Here is a 17,755-nt window from a genome sequence, read left to right as displayed (position 1 = left end):
TGAGCAGTATCTTAATAGAATGAAGGATCTGAACTGCATCATCCCAAAATAAACAGATTTTTCCAACCATAATACCTTTTAATCCTTCTACTGACCTGCTGCTGGAATCAGTGGATGCTGCTGAATAATTTATGAGGTCCCCTTCTTGCTCAAGTAGAGACTAAGTATTGAACTGCATGAAATAAAGGGGTGACTTAAGTTGACTTGGTACATACAGTATATTAAGCATGGGCCAATGAAGCTACATTGATTCATTGATTCACTGGTCGATCTGTTGCTCTCCACACAAGTCTCATATTGGTCACAGCATCTATTGAAGGATTTATTAGTACAAATTATTGTGGCTCAAGAGTTTCTCTACAGTTAGTGGTGTAATTGGCACAGGAATAATATTTACGATCTTGGAGAATATGATGGCTTCTCAGTTTACCTAACCCTTCAAAGGCGTTAGCCTTAAAATAAGCAACACCAATTTATTTTCTTTTATTTTTGTGGCCGTTTCTAGGCTGTTTTCTAATGTTACATGTTAATTTTGATGGTGAACATTATGGTATACCTCTGAATCAAACAGATGCAGTGGTACAGTTGTTGTTTGTTACTGACAAACGTTTAGTGTAACATTGTTTTAATTGGTAGACCAAAAAAAACAACCATAACATGACAGAGCAGCTACACTGCAGATCTGAGACCCTCACAGAGTGCAGTTTTACTCAGAGAAAAGGTTGCATGCTTTAGAGCTGATCTAACAGCCATGCATGCTCCCCTTAGAGGGAACAGTCCATCATTGTTGGTAACAAACAGGAAAAGCAAACCTTTCCCCACATAGTCTGTCTTTTCATTGATGCAAGTCAGAGAAATGTCAAGTAAGATAATCCATTATCTTTTCCGCACAAAAACAAAAACACACCTAAAGGCAACACATAAAGCTGTCTGCATTTGGATGGTAGAATAATACTTTCAAGTGATAAAACAAAAACATCTCATTCAGAGTTTACAGAGAAAATGGAGAAAGCTAATGGTGGAACAGAAACATTGTGGTGATCCACTGGGCTTTGTGAAAAAGATTCTACTGGCTGGAGATATTGTGGAGGGAGTCATAAACAGCTAGGCTGTAAGCATTCCTGTCATTCTGCAGGCTGAACATCTAATCCTATAGAGAAGCAGCACATGACTCACACTGTTCAATGCTCAGTGTGAACTGCAGTACTGACACAATTAGAGCACAGAACACACAAATATGCATGCAGATGAAAACACACACACAGAGCTTCCTAGCATTTCTTTGGGCTGTGATGTGCCAAGAAAACACCAAAACAGCTGTGGCCACCAGCCAGGTTCTAATTTGATTGGAGCTGGTTTGTCAGGCCACAGGTTGTGCTGCTTCAACTACCTAAAATATAGAAGAAAATGAGTCAGTAGATTCAAATCTGGCTTCAGTCATTTTAGCTGCAAATGCGTACAAAAAGGTACATGTTTAAACTGTTTTTTGGAAGGAAAGAGCATTTGGCATGTAAATGGATATTCCTGTGAAGTAAATTCTGGAGGTGTATGTTGTTGGTTCAGTTGTCCTTAACTTTTAACTACACACATTTGTTTGATGAAAATCCCAACTTTTCCATAGAAATTAAGACAGTAACAACAATATAGAGAAAATAAATAGAATATGGAAATAAAAATATGTACAGTGCAATATGTATAAAGATAATGAACGGTTAATTGTTTGTCTCTTTTTAATGCACTGATTTTGGTTGAAAATTATTTTCTTTCCATTTTATTCCTGGTGATGTTGCTATGGGAGTGATTGTGTCTGCCACTTTGGGTCAGATAACCATAACAGTAACGCAGTTTGGTTTGGCATATAACCATAGTTAGGAAGCACAAGTATTTTTGAAGGAACTTTACCTTGCAGTTTAGTTTAATTTCTTTTTTTGTCTGCTTTGATAATCACACACACACACACAGAAGCTCGAACGTCTCCAGACGTGACGACTTGTAAGTTCTACGGATTCACAGACTATTGGATGAGCATTCACAGCATTGCTGAGAGCAGATAATGGTCAATTTTAGGTTTTAGAAATAACGGGTAATGTTATATTTTTTGATTGGTAATAACTGATTAGTGCAGGACATTGTTATTTATTTGCTGTGTAGTTTGTTTGCATTTAGGAAGAGACAATTGTTGTGAACAAGTTCCATGCAAAGCATCATGGGTTATAGAGATAACAGGGATTCTGATATTTAGTTCTATTTTTTTTCTTATAACATGAAACAAAGACTGAACTAAATAGAATAATTCTAAATCCCAAAGTGCACAGCATTCAACCATTTCCATGACAGCTCACAGGAAGAAGGAGTTTCCCTGCAGGAATCCCCATGATATCATAGAAGTATAAAAACCTTTCCACAGCTGCGGCTCTTTCTCTTTACCCGTAGCCTCCACAGGTTGCATTGGGTAGATATTTCTTGATCTTGCTGGCTGAGTAAAAAACTGCATCTTCAAAGAAACCTTGGATCCAAAAGGATCCAAGTACGGTCAACTGTATCATGGCTGGAATTAAGGCTAGCTGTCTTAACCTTCCTATCTCAACTTCTGCAGAAAATAATCTACGCCACAGAATCCACAAGAAGAGACGGTGTCCTTAATTACATCAACAAAGGAGCTTTTTCCTCCTGCCTGAATAGACAGCATGGAAACCTCAACACCGCACCCTGCCTCCGCATGCACCAGTCTGAGCAGAAGCTTGCCCCAGTGACTTCTCTGTTCAACGGCCTGCTTAACCCACAGGCCAATCGAATGTGATCCACTGTTCGTCAGAACGGGTAAAACAAACTTTTTCTGTCTAGGCAGAAAAAATTTGTTTAGGATAAAACAATTTAAATAGTCAGTCATTTTCTACCGCTTACTCCAAAGTGGGTTGTGGGGGAGCTGGTGCCTATCTCTAGCAGTCTATGGGCAAGAGGCAGGGTACACCCTGGACAGGTCGCAAGTCCATCGCAGGGCAACACACAAACAACCATGCACACACTCATACACCTAAAGGCAATTTAGAGAGAACAATTAACCTAACAGGCATGTCTTTGGACTGTGGGAGGAAGCCAGAGTACTTGGTGAGAACCCACGCATGCACAGGGAGAACATGCAAACTCCATGCAGAAAGACCCCAGGCCAGGGATCGAACCCAGGAACTTCTTGCTGCAAGGCAATAGTGCTACCAACTGCGCCACCGTGCAGCCAAACACGGTATGTTTTGCCTTGTTTGTGGCGCTAAACCTAATTGGGTCACTAGGCCTTTGAATTGTGTTTTAAAGTTACAACAAACTTTATTTCAGTGAGTGGTTTAAATGTGAGTTTGCACCATTTCAGCTGTGTCTTCCAATCTTTTTCTCACTAACCTGCATAAAATATTTCTGCATAGTCCTTAGGAATGTGCAAAATTATGTCTCTGTCATCTCTAATGGTAAACATCTTAAGCTCTACTGCATTAGTTTTGCTCTCTTTACAGCGTAGCCTACTCTGTCCGCACAACAATCAGCCATAGCGGGACACCGCTCATACACACATTGATATTTATAATATAGGTGCTCTAAGGTATGTGGGTGACATAAAGGAGTTGGTAAATAAGAGATTTTCTTTGTTAGCGGAACGGCTAGTCATGGATGTGACATCATCATCCCTGCCGTCTGACGGTCAAATTGTGAATTTATATCTACTTTAAGCCGTTGTCCATCACTCTAATCACAATCAGTCACTGTGATGATTAGTTAACACAAAAGAAATTGAGAAGCAGTTGTCCAACAGGTTATTGATATAATAATTTTATTTAAATAATATTTTATTTTCCCCTCTGATTTAATTTATTAATTCATTTATTGAATTTATTGAATTTTTATAGAGCACTTTATAACAACCAGCTAAGATGGCCAAAGCCCATAACAGTAAGATCACACACACACACACACACACGCACACATATATATATATATATATATATATATATATATATATATATATGTATATATATATATATGTATATATAATAGATTAGATTATATATATATATATATATATATATATAATAGATTAGAGCTGCAAGTATACATCAAATCATAATCACAATTTCAGTTTGTGCAAGAACACAAATACAATGGGTGCAAAATTTATATTGGATGATCATGACAATGATACCTACTTCATAATGGATATACTAAATGGATAATGGATAAACTGGCTTTGACATCGCTCAAAAAAAGCTGTGGGTATTTTGTGAAGCAGGAAAACGGATGATGAAAATGTTGGTTAATCATCTAATTGTAGAGTCAGATAAAAAAACATGATTAATAAACTATCTTTTCATTTTTGGGGTCCATGTGTTTATATTAGTGTGTGTGTGTGTGTGTGAGTGTGTGTGTGTGTGTTACAGGGTGAAACATACAGAGAACAGTTTTTTTATTTTAACGGAGCAGCCTTTTTGCTCATCCTTGTGTTTTCTCTAACATTATCTTTCAAATGTGGGTCTCCAGTCTGTGCTATCCCTGAACATTTTGTTTTAAACTTCTCAGTACTTTAAGAGCACTAAAGCTGACTGTACTTGTTGGAAATAACTTCTCAGTATGAAAATGCACTCAGGATTGCTGGATGGAACTGACAGGTTTTCTGTCTGCGTTATGTTTTTAAAGTGATTAGAACTGTAAGGAAGAGAACAACTTGATTGTTGAAATAGCAATACAGACTTCAAGGTTTAAAAGCATTCGTGAACCTGTGATTTTCTTATGTTCTTCATGTCTTATCTTAGTGCTTCAAAACTAAGAAATCGTTCATTTATTCATTTATTCATTCAAAGTCTAATGGATGACTAGTGAGTTATTTTATTCAGCTGGATCATAACCAGCTTGTAAGTTGAGCTTTAGAAGAAATAAGAACAAGAGACAATCTAAGAACAGTAGACACATTATTGAAAACTATTTAAACACAAAGGGTGTCGAGCAGCAAAACAAAAGTTCAAGAATATGAGACAAAAAAATTAAATAAAATAAAAGCACCAAAAAACAATTCAGTAGTGGCCACACCCTTCTTGTTGGTTCAAAAATATTTCCCAACATGCTTGATGTGAGGGTTTCTTGTAGACTGGTGAGAATGTTTATGCATGTGGTGAAGATGGGTTCTCGAGGAGCTTCCATGGTCTGAAACTGATGTTTGTTTTTGTAAACCTCTCTTACCATCCATCCCCAAACATTTTCAATGGGGTTCAGATCAGTTTAACATGCAAGATGAACCAAAAAGATGGATGCTATTCTCATGGGAGAGGTCCTTTGTCAGACAGCTGAACAATTTATTCCGCACTGCACAGACGAGGACCTTCAGTCAAGAGGGATGCCAGTACAACATCTTCACTTAGCCAGCAATAGTTTCTGCACAACTCCATTGAAGCTCCATTGTTCCATTGAGAAAAGAAGCTCCCCAGATCATAAAAGAGCATCTTCCACTATGTTATAGACTTTCTTTCACCTGTTAATGTCCCTTGTATGATACTCCCTTCTACTGTCCAAATGGGCAATTTTGTGACATTGGTGGAGACGTGGGTTTTGAAGACCTTTTCATTCTTTAAGCTCATCTTTCACAGTTGTGCCAAAATGATGATTGAGCTGCAGCAAGCAACTATAAGGGCCTAATTTGAGACGAGGATCTGGATGTGTCTTCATGGAAAGCCTGTTGGTTCTCCATTTTAATGCAGGTCAAAATTCTTGGAGTACCGAATTTCTCTCTAACATTCTTGGAGTAACGAATACCTGACCGTTTTTGGTTCTACCCCCTCAGCACTTTTGGAGAGATTTAAAATCACTCACTTATTGTATCTAAACTCTACAGGGATGACTGTTGTGAGAGGCCTTACTTGTCCAACTAATAATTCTGCCATGCTCCATGACAGAAAGCTCATCATCAAAATCATAACAGCCTGACAATAACATAAAAAACAAGTGTGCAGATTTTGACTTGTTCAGGCTAAAGAGCATAAACTTGCCATCAGCTGCTGAACAGCTTGGTGCCATTTTGCAATAATTTGTCTACTGTTTGTTTTGTGTCTTGCTTGTGGTTCTTCTTTTTGCACTTAAAAGTTCTACTTACAACCTGATTTCGATCCACCAGCACAAAACATTAATCTGTGCAAGTTATTCTCCTGTCTTAAGACAGGAGGGTTTTACAAGTTTCTTGTGTGTTTTTCCGCTTTATAAATAGGGAATCCACACTGAAATACAGTGTGACCAAAAGCATTGCTGGTAAGCTTTAAAGCAGACTTGAGCCTTAATGAAACACTAAAGCAAAAGGAAACATCATCTATATAGCCTACCCCTTGGTGAGTGATGCCGCCATGTAACGCTGGCCTCAGGTCGTCCCACCGCCTGGCACATCAGATTGACGTTGCTGCCCTCGTTCACGGTGACGTCCTTCGATATATTAGTTATCTTGGCAGGTACTGACAAAAGAAGGAAAAGGAGTGATTGATGTTTTCAATGTAATTAAAGACACGTGAGCAGAGAGCCCACAGTCCTACATGATCACAGGTGTAACATGGATAAAAATAGCTCCAAGGTTGGGGACTCAATTAGCATGAAATTAGCTGACAAATCTGACAATCCTTTGGCTTGCCACAATGTTCTACATGATTGATTTTCTTCATAGTGTACTGTAGCTTTGCTGCACCGCACATTAGACAAGCATGAAATGATTTAGACTTGGATGGGATTTTTGTCTTTGACAATGCCGTGCGTGTTTACTCTTTGAGAAGATAGGTTGAAATCAAAGGTTGATCCATTTACCTCCTTCCATTTATTTTCACTTAGTTTTTGTGTGTGTGTTTTCTGACAGGCCATAAATATTAACAGTAAAAGCTGTGGAAAACAGCAAGCTTTTTTGCATATTGTTTTCAGTAAACTGGATACAGTTGAAAAATGTAATAGTCGTATTTCTAAAACTGCACTTTTTTGTTTAATTCAGTGCTTCTACAAACCAAGAACTGATCAATACAATAATTCAAGCAGTTCTCTTTGTGTTCATTTCATGTAAAATTTTAGAATATTTAATCAAAAACTAATCAATATTTAACCTAATCTTTAAGAAGCCTTAGTTACCCAAGAAAATATATAAATATTAAAAACAGGAAAGGAAAACAGTAAAAATTATTTTTTCTTTTGTAAGCACAGGGGAAGTCATTGCAAAACAACTAATCTTAAAGGTCAGGCATTCTTGTCTCTATTTGCAGGTTCCCACTCGCCACATAAGAAATCAATAGGAGAGGCTTTACAAGAAGTGAAAGCTAGGAATTGACTGTAGTTTTTCTTTGTGGTTTGTTTTGTTTACTATAAAATAGATTGAGAAAGTTCAGCCACCTCGATGGCTCTACAAAGAGCTGTTTATACTCTAAACAAAGATCACTCTCACTACTGTATACTGACAAGATAGTGGCTTCTCGCATAACCCTGTTTTATGAATATATACTGTATATATATATATATATATATATATATATATATATATATATACATATATATAATAAAATTGATTTAAAATCTCCATAATACTGTTGCAAAAATTCTATTGTGCTATTAAATAATCCTAATATGTGCTTTGAAATATCAGGGAAATTTTACAGGCTGTGACAGAAACTGCAATCTATACATCGGGCACCTTGTTTATCTTTGGGCAACATGTAACAAGTTAATAACATATTGTGTTTTGGACTGTAACATGAGTTATGCTGTGCCCAACCAGCAAAGCATATGTAGCTTCATGAGGGGTCTTTTAGTCTACTTTCCATTTTAAACAGTAAATTACACATCTTCCCATACCTGCATGATGGCAAAAGGTAGGGAAGAAGCTTTGCATTAATGAGACTACATGTAAGACATTAATAATTTGGGACAAAATGCAGCACATGACGCCTGTGAGTCTCTAAATGGAAAAAGGTGAATTGTGGTGGTTTAAAACTGCAGCACCTCCAGCAGAGATAAATGAATAAGCATCTGTTTGCATAGCAGGTTACAGACCTTCTGCTTTAAGCTCTAGCGGCCAGGTGATTAAACACATGGTTCCCCTGCTACTTGAGCTGCTGTGGCTGAGACTGAAGGCCTTTAGAGATGTGACTCCTTATGTTTGTACTGCCACGTGTTAAAGCCAATAAAGTTGTTGTAACTGCATTCTCTCTAATACTTTGCTTCCTTATATCATTCTGTTGCCAAACCTGGATGCGTGAGAGTAAAGACAAAGGTGACAGCATGGTGTGTATCTGCTCCTGTGAGTCTGGCAGCTCTCCTTCCCCTTTGTTTTTCCCCTTTTCCATTTTGTATGTGTTTTTGTCAGCCTGTCTGGTTCATTAAGGTGCAGTCTGTTGCAGTCAGGTCTAGTGATTGAAGACTCCACAAGTCTCAATAGCTCTTGCAGCATATTAACCCAGGTCTTATCTTCAGATGTAGCCAAGTTTTGAACTACTAAGGCCTAACTTTATAAGATGAACTAAATGAGTTCACCTTGCCCTTTTACTGACATACCCTATTCAGGATGGTGCTGCAGAAGATTTCCCTCATGTAGAGCTCCATAGTTAAGCTGCCGTTATTCTTTTTTGATGTTCTTATCTTATGTAACTTTTTACAAAAAAAGATTACCACACAGCAAATAGCTCGTACCAGGTTGTTCGTGTGTTGATGCATCAGTTTCCATCTACATGCTTATTTGAACAAGACAGCAAAATGAAAGAATGGAATGTTGCAGGTGAAAATGGGAATTTAAATCTACTCTGTTGAGTACTCCAGGCCAGAGAGCAAAGCAGCCCTCTCTGGTAAACAAAACTGACCAAATGCAGCTTCTTGCCAAGAGCAGCACACTTCTCCACACTCTGTGGTTTGTTTTTTGTCTGGACAGCATACCTTCCTGCTGAGGTTCCAGCTCTTTTGAGAGGACTGCAACCATAAAGTAATTGGGCATAACAAAAGTTGGTGGATTTTCTTTCTACTGTTGCAAAGATGTTACACTGCTTAATAACTTCTTTTTTTTTGCCTCATTTATTCTGATCTGTGAACTTAGTCAGGTAGGAACCAGTTTCAATGCTACATTACATGTGTGGAATTTATGACTGCATGTTCATGGCACTGGGAGGTAATACAGAATGTCAAGTAATGTGATAGTTAGGCAGCATCAGCAGAAATACTTAATTTGTTGAGGTGGATTTTTATTTTTTCTCTTTTGTCATTTTCTGTCAAACTCACAAACAAAACAAAAAAAGCAGAATCTGTGAACTTCACCTGTTTTACATCTTAGCTCCCGAAAGGCCAAAATTCGACCTGTTTTATCTAGAACTGAAAAACTCAAAATTTTCACCAGCCTTGACAATTAGCTCAAATGCTAAACCTAACAACGGAATCTTAATAAGCAACTAAAAATATTATTCTAGTTACAAACTCTCCAACACAGTGTAATCATTTGCAAAATATAATATTCCTTGTGCCCTAGCTCCAAACATATGATGAACCTTTGAAACCATTAAATGCTGTCCAGCCACATCCTCAAAAAATCATTAACTGGATGGGGGATTTAAACAAGGAAAAAATGATGGTGGCTTTATATGAAAACATATGGACAAAGTAATGATTTACCACTGACTCAGATATGTTTGCTTTAAGATACATATGCCTGGATATTTACTGTAACATAATGTTAAAACAAACCTGGAATAATACACTATTGCATAGGCAATAGTATATGCATGCAAACTGCTTTTACAAAGATTTGTGAAAGAATGGGTTACTATCAAGATCTCATTAAATACTGTAAGTCCTGTTGTGAAAACAAAGTGGAAGAGTTTGGGAACAACAGCAACTCAGTATGAATTGGTAGGCCACGTAAAATTACAGTATGTCAGTGAATGCTGAGGAGTTCACAGAGATCACCAACTTTCAATAGCCTACACAACTCCAAGCCTCATGTGACCTTCATATTAGCTCAGGAATTGTATGTAGAGAACTTCATGGAATGGGTTTACATGGCTGCATCTGTGTCTAAGCATAACATCACCAATTACAATGCAGTGGATGCATGGGGTGTAAAGGACCTCTGGACTCTACAGCAGTGAGAAAGTTTCTCCAGAGTGACAAATCATGCCTCTCTGTGTGGCAATCCAATGGATGCAGTGGGTTTTGCCACCTCAACTGGCTCCTCTTGACATGGAGAAGCAGCGGCTCTACTCTGAGTCCCTCCCGGATGACCAACTTCTCACCCTATCTTTAAGGGAGAGCCCAGACACCCTGCGGAGGAAACTCATTTCGGCCGCTTGTATCCGTGATCTTGTTCTTTCGTTCATGACCCAAAGCTCATGACCATAGATAAAGTTAGGAACGTAGGTCGAACGGTAAATCGAGAGCTTCGCTTTTTGACTCAGCTCTCTTTTCACCACGACAGACTGGTACAGCGCCTTCATCCCTGCTGACGCAGCACCAATCCGTCTATCGATCTCCCGTTTCATTCCCTCCTTTGTGAACAAGTCCCCAAGATACTTGAACTCCTCCACTTGAGGCAGGACCTCGCCCCCGACCCGGAGAAGGCGCTCTACCCTTTTCTGGCTCGAGATCATGGCCTTGGACTTGGAGGCACTGATTCTCATCCGGGCTGAGTCACACTCAGCTGCAAACTGCTCCAGTGAGAGCTATAGATCACGAGCCAATGAAGCCAATAGGACCACATCATCCGCAAAAAGCAGAGACGCAATCCTACAGCCACCATAACAGATCCCCTCAACACCTTTGGTGCGCCTAGAAATTCTGTCCATAAAAATTATGAACAGAATCGGTGACAAAGGGCAACCTTGGCGGAGTCCAACCCTCATCGGAAACAAGTCTGACTTACTGCCGGCAATGCGGACCAAGCCCTGACACCGGCCGTACAGGGACCTAAGAGCCCGAATCAATGGGCCCGGTACCCCATACTCCCGGAGTATCTCCCACAAGATTCCCTGAGGGACACGGTCGAGTCCACAAAGCACATGTAGACAGGTTGGGTGAACTCCCATGAACCCTCCAGGACCCTGCTGAGGGCATAGAGTTGGTCCAGTGTTCCACGGCCAGGATGAAAACCACACTGCTCTTCCAGAATCCAAGGTTCGACTATCCGATGGACTGTCCTCTCCAGAATCCCCGAATAGACCTTACCAGGGAGGCTTAAGACTGTGACTCCCCTATAGTTGGAACACACTCTATGGTCCCCCTTTTTGAATAGCGGGACCACCACCCCGGTCTGACAGTCCAGTGGACCTGCCCCTGATGTCCACGCGATGCTGCAGAGTCGCGTTACCCAACATAACCCCACAACATCCAGAGCCTTAAGGTACTCTGGGCGAATCTCATCCACCCCCGGGGCCTTACCACCGAGGAGCTTTTTAATCACCTCGATCACCTCAGCACCAGAGATTGGATACCGCCCCAAAGTCCTAAGGCTCTGATTCTTCAGTGAAAGACGTGCCAGTGGGATTGAGGAGGTCTTCGAAATACTCTGCCCACACCGACCCACAACGTCCCGAGTTGAGGTCAGCAGCACACCCTCCCCACTGTTAACAGTGTTGGTGGTGTACTTCTCCCCCCTCGAGACGCCGGTTGGTTGACCAGAATTGCCTCAAAGCCATACGGAAGTAGTTTTCAATGACCTCTCTGAACTCCTCCCATGCCAGAGTTTTTGCCTCAGCAAAAACCTGAGCTGCATGCCTCTTGGACTGCCGGTACCCATCAGCTGCTTCCGGAGTCCCACAGGTCAAAAAGACCTGGTAGGACACCTTCTTCAGCCTGATAGCATTCCTCGAACCCACCAGGCACCAACAACCTTGCAACCACAGGTCCGGTAAACCGCCTCGACAATGGAGGTGCGGAACATGGCCCACTCGGACTCAATGTCCCCCATCGCCCGGGGAAACGTGTTTGAAGCTCTCCCGGTGGAGGGAGTTGAAGCTCTGCCTCTTGGGTGTCTCCGCCAGGCATTCCCAGCAGACCCTCAAGGTTCCTTTGGGCCTGCCAGGTCTGACCGGCGTCCTCCCCCACCATCAGAGCCAGCTCACCACTAGGTAGTGGTCAGTGGAAAGCTCCGCTCCACTCTTCCTGTTGTTGTTATTGGGTCTGTTGAAGTATAATGAAAGAAAAGGACTGTTTCACTGTCTGACCTCCAACTGTGAAGCTAGACATCAATAGCCAACCTCAGCATTGTCGAAATGAGGGAGTCCCAAAAATGAAATTTCCTCTTGGACCCAAAGTTTTGAAAAGGTTTTAAGAATTTAGGACATGCCCATAGCTCTTAATAAGACAGGTTTTTCTTTTTTTCTGAAACTGTTGGTTTAAAAGGTATGTACGTGCTCTCTAAGGTGCACAAAATAACATTGCAATCACATACACTTAGGCTTCTAAGCTTAAATGAAGACATTGGCAGTTTTGATTAGGAAAATTTCAGAGGTTGTCAAAGTTGGAGACTTCTCCTGGAGATGAATTTACTGTACATTTAATGGCATGATAAAAAAAAAAAAGCTCTACACTATCAAAAGTTGGGCCATAACCAGGGATGTTAAACATAATTACGAAAAATGTATTTCAGCAAAATAATAAATACACGTTTCAGGCATACGGTATGGAGCAGATGGTTGGCCAATTAGGATATTGTCTCAACACAGTATCCTAATTGTGTTATTACCTATTTATTCTGGATTCAATCCAGCATTATATTATTGTTGAATCATGAACACTGACCTTAACTGAGGCAACTGAGGCCTGCAATGCTTTAGATATTGCTCTAAGATCTTTTCTGATCTCCTAGGTAAGTCATTAATCTTGATTTGTGGATAATGGCTCTCTAGTGTCCCAAAGAAAATACTTTGTAACCACTTAAAAAACACTTGTTTCTTGTCAAACCCGGTGTGTTTAAGTTATTTCTTGAAATTGAACTCAGCTTTCCAAACAAAATGTGGCTAATCACAGTTTTAACAAAGATAGGCAAATACTTTCCACATAGGGCCAGATTGGTCTGGATACATTTTTTATCTTAATAAATTAAATCATAATTTAAGAATGCAGTTTATATTCACTCAACATATCCTTTTTTGATATAAATACGTTTGATGATCTGAAACTTTAAAGAGTTACAAAAAAAACAGACAAACAGACAAAATCTGTAACACACAAATAACTTTTTCACAGCATTCTAACTATCAAATTACCAATCTATACTTTCTACAGTTTGTGCTTTACTTTTCTTTAACTAAGAAAATAATACACATATACATATCTCATAGTCCGCCACTGACTTAATGTCTCATCTCGTCATCTTCAGTAGAGACACCAAAAGCGTCCCTCTCCCCAGACACCTCTTCCAGCTCCTCCGGGGGGGGGAGCCCAATGCGTTCCCAGGCCAGCCAAGAGACATAGTCAATCCAGCATGTCCTGGGCTGTCCTATGGGCCTCCTCCCGATGGGATGTGCCGGGAACACCTCCCGACGAAGGCGTCCAGGAAGCATCTGGTATAGATGCCCGAGCCACCTCAACTGGCTCCTCTTGATGTGAAGGAGCAGCGGCTCTACTCCAAGCCTATCCCGGATGGCCGAGCTCTTCACCCTCTCTCTAAGCAGGAACTCCCCTCCAACCTGAAGAGGACAAGCCACCCTTTTCCGGTCGAGAACCATGGCCTCGGACATGGAGGAGCTGATCTTTATCCCAGCTGCCTCACACTCAGCTGCGAACCGCCCCAGCGCATGCTGTATGTCTTGGCTAGAGGGGGCCAGCAGGACCACGTAATCTGCAAAAAGAAGAGCCGAAATCCACTGGTCCCCAAACGAGACCACTCCAGCCCTTGGCTGCGCTTAAAACTCCTGTTCATTCAAATTATGAGCAGGACCTATGACAAAGGGAGTCCAACACGCACCGGGAACAGGTCCGACTTATAGCCGGAATGCGCGCCATACTCCTGCTCCGCTTGTACAGAGACCAGATGGCCCCTAATAAAGGGCACCCGACTCTGTACTCCTGGAGCAGCTCCCAGAGGGCAGCATGAGGGACACAGTCGAATGCCTTCTCCAGGTTCACAAAACACATGTGGACCAGTTGGGCAAACTCCCGTGAACCCTCGAGTACCCTGCAGAGGGTGTAGAGCTGGTCCACTGTTCCACGGCTGGGACGAAAACCACTCCACAGACGTGGAGAAAAAATACACGGACTCTTTCATCATAATACTGGGAGATTTTAACAGTGCAAACCTCTCCAAAGAACTGCCCAAATACAGACAGCATATTAAGTGTCCCACCGAGACAAAAACACACTGGACCACTGTTATACAACTTTAAAGGACTCATATCATGCTGTTACCAGGGCTGCTCTGGGACTTTCGGACCATTATCTTAAGGAAACCTATTGTCTTAACCTACAAGCAGAGATTTAGAGCTTCCAAACCCCACGGTTCATACTGTTAAGAAGTGGACTGAGGAATCAAAGCAGACGCTACAGGCCTGCTTTGAATGCACAGACTGGACTGTTTTTGAAACGTCCGCCACTGACTTAAACCAACTAACTGATGTGGTGACATCATATATCAGTTTCTGTGAGGACATGTGTGCAAACCAAGACCTTCTGCACCTTTGGGAACAACAAGCCATGGTTTACTCCACATCTCAGGAACCTGCATTCCTGAGAAGCTCACAGCAGTGGACATTGAGCGCGGTACAGGCAGGCCAGGAACAGACTAACAAAGGAGATCAAAGCAGCCAAGAGAAGCTACAGTGAGAAGCTAAAGAACAGCCTTTCTACTCGTGATGCTTCGGCTGTATGAAACGGTCTGCCTATAGGAACCCCCCCACCCACCCTGAACAGAGTCCTCGCCTGGCTAACTGTCTGAATGGCTTCTACTGCAGACATGACAGGAAGCCATTCACACCTCAAACCATCTCCTCCACATCCCATTCAGGAACAAATGCGACCCGTAAAACAACCAAACTCCTACCTTCAGATCCTCTGGCTGCACTATACATCTCCAAGGAAGTAGACTCTTTCAGTGCATGAAAACAAAGAAAGCTGGAGGACCTGATAACATCTCCCCATCATGCCTGAAAGCCTGTGAAAATCAACTCGCTCCAATCTTCACCCAAATCTTCAACAAGTCACTGGAGATGTGTGAGGTCCCCTCCTGCTTTAAACAATCCACCATCATCCCGGTGCCCAAGAAACCCACCATCCTAGGATTAAATGACTACAGGCCTGTAGCCCTGATGTCTGTGGTCATGAAATCCTTTGAGCAGCTGGTGTTGAAGCACCTGAAAGACATCACAGGCCCCCTGATGGACCCCCTGCAGTTTGCTTACCGAGCAAACAGGTCAGCAGATGATGCTGTTAACTTAGGTCGACACTTCATTCTGTAAAACCTTGACCGTCCAGGGACATACACCAGGATCCTGTTTGTAGACTTCAGCTCGGCCTTCAACACCATCATACCAGACATCCTCCACCAGAAGCTCACCCAGCTCAACGTCCCAGCCTCCACCTGTCAGTGGATCAACAGCTTCCTGACAGACCGACAGCAGCAGGTGAGACTGGGGAGCATCTTCTCCTGCACCAGATCAATAAGTACTTGTGCCCCCCAAGGGTGTGTTTTATCCCCACTCCTCTTTTCCCTGTACACAAATGACTGCACCTCATCAGACCCATCCGTTAAACTCCTGAAGTTTGCAGACAACACCACTGTCATTGGTCTGATCCAGGACGATGATGAGTCTGCATACAGACAAACAACCTCATACTGAAGTCACAATTCCACCTTGTATATGTGTGTTGTTAGGAATAACCTTAATTAATATTTGTTACAATAGGATAAGTATGCTCATAGATACAGCTGATAGTGGAGCAGCTGGTATAACTGGGTTGATTAGAAAGCCACAGCACACTTAGATTAAGTATGGACCCCCGCTACTACACAATCTAACAGATAGACACCACAATGGTGATACATAGTCTGCTAATAATCACTGAGGGAGTGCACATCCATTGCATTGGAGTGCCAGATATAAAAACTGCTATGTGACCTTCTATCGGGACTCTTCGTCATCCTCTAACAGACGGCAACGGTCCGAGACAGGAGCCTCAGCGCTGATCTCTGGAATCATTACTCTGCTTTAACTTAAATTAAAAAGCTAAAAGTTAGAAACTGGTTGAGAGTTGTTCCTTTAAGAGTCTTTAGATAGAGTGTGTAACCGTTTTCGGGTTCCAAAGGACCAGTAGGGCTCCGAGGCATCTGACCGCCAACAGGGGGTGGTAGAGCAAACAAAATGGTGTTTCCGCCCATGCCCCGGAAGCGGAAACCACTTTTGGGAAGCATAGGGTGGCCACGGAAGGACAACACATCACAGCAGCGGCCGCAACAGGTAAGGAGATACCTATTAAAAATCTCCAGTGTTTTTCCTGTAAAAACACTCTGGCTGTGTTGTTAGTTCCGAGTGAGCTGTTTTTGTAATTCTTGGAGGCAGAGAAATGGTTCAGAATAATTGTTGCGAACGTGTTAATAAGTGATAAGACGTGTTAATAAGCGGTGCGATTTTAATGGTGACAGCCCGGGAAGAAAGGTACAATCTTCTAAAAGACAGCTAAAATCTAAGGGTGTAGGTTTTGAGTTCCTTTATTGTATGCAAGGGAAGATCGGTTTCCCTCGCACACAATATAAAAGCTACCTCCCTGAATGATGCACGCTAATACTTGGCTAAGGTTTGAACGGGTCCTGAGTTCCGCTTAACGGAATTCGAAAGTGCCGCCAAGGGGGAAGTATTAGGTTTCGATAGCTCTTTGAACTTCTTAAAAGATTCAAAAGGCCGCTTACTTCCTTGTGAGTAAAAGACGCAGAGATAAATGCGCATCCTCGGTTTAGGTTTCGATGGTTCCTGTTTGCTCTCGTAAAGAGCACAAAAGGCACCACCAAGAGGGAGTCTTGAGTTTCGATAGCTCTCTAATTTTTCCATAAGAAAAATTTAAAAGCCGTTGGCTCCTTTTTGAATAAACAGCTGTATAAAGATAGAAGTGTAATATCAACTGGCCAGTGGGAGTGTGGATGTATGTGAGTCGGACGTGAGCTGATGGAAGTGACAGGGGACATATTTCACTGACGGACACTGACTGACTGCTACATGCTACATGCTAAGCTAACACGCTAAGCTAACATGCTCAGCCAGAGTGTGTGAACGTGTGTGTAAAGTGAGAGAATGACTGAGAGAATCACTAGAAAATGAGCTCCGTGCCCTGTAGGAGCAATGCTTGGAGACAGGGAGGAGAAATATATTAGCACATTTCAACCACAAACACGCTTTAACAAGTTAAAACAACAATTGGACTCTTAGCTGGTGCAAATACATGCAGGTTGTGGGAATATTTTGGAAATTCATGGAGATTTTACAGGTAAATCATTTTCTCCCACTCTGTCATTCAGCAGCACTGCGATTCATAAACAACAGGCGAAGAAAATAGTTTAATAACTCAGTGTGTCCCTCCCCCTCTTTCTGTTAAAAACTCATGAAACAAACCCAGTCTACTCAAGCATGGTGTCAGACTAGATTGAAAATTAAAGAACAGAGAGAACAGCAAGAGCAGCCTTTAACTAACATAGCCATAATGCTGAGGCCAGTTGAAAAGCACATGCAGAAGATTCATTTTACAGGGGAATAATTCCATATTTGACCCAGATTGTGTGCATTTTTGATTTTTCCTCTTT

The 17,755-nt window shown here is 41.7% G+C and overlaps 1 protein-coding gene across 3 annotated transcripts in view; it reads right to left on the bottom strand.

Moving 5' to 3' along the window:
- Positions 1-17,755, bottom strand: part of opcml (opioid binding protein/cell adhesion molecule-like) — a 508,488-nt gene that overhangs the window by 76,396 nt on the left and 414,337 nt on the right. For all 3 annotated transcript variants that reach the window (XM_047379029.1, XM_047379028.1, XM_047379030.1), the window contains one exon: positions 6,348-6,473. In XM_047379029.1, the coding sequence (XP_047234985.1) occupies positions 6,348-6,473 (126 nt within the window). The remainder of the gene's footprint in view (positions 1-6,347; positions 6,474-17,755) is intronic.

The sequence above is a fragment of the Girardinichthys multiradiatus genome, chromosome 11 (genome assembly GCF_021462225.1).
Source record: "Girardinichthys multiradiatus isolate DD_20200921_A chromosome 11, DD_fGirMul_XY1, whole genome shotgun sequence".
NCBI lineage: Eukaryota > Metazoa > Chordata > Actinopteri > Cyprinodontiformes > Goodeidae > Girardinichthys > Girardinichthys multiradiatus.
This window is presented reverse-complemented; position numbering and strand designations above follow the sequence as displayed.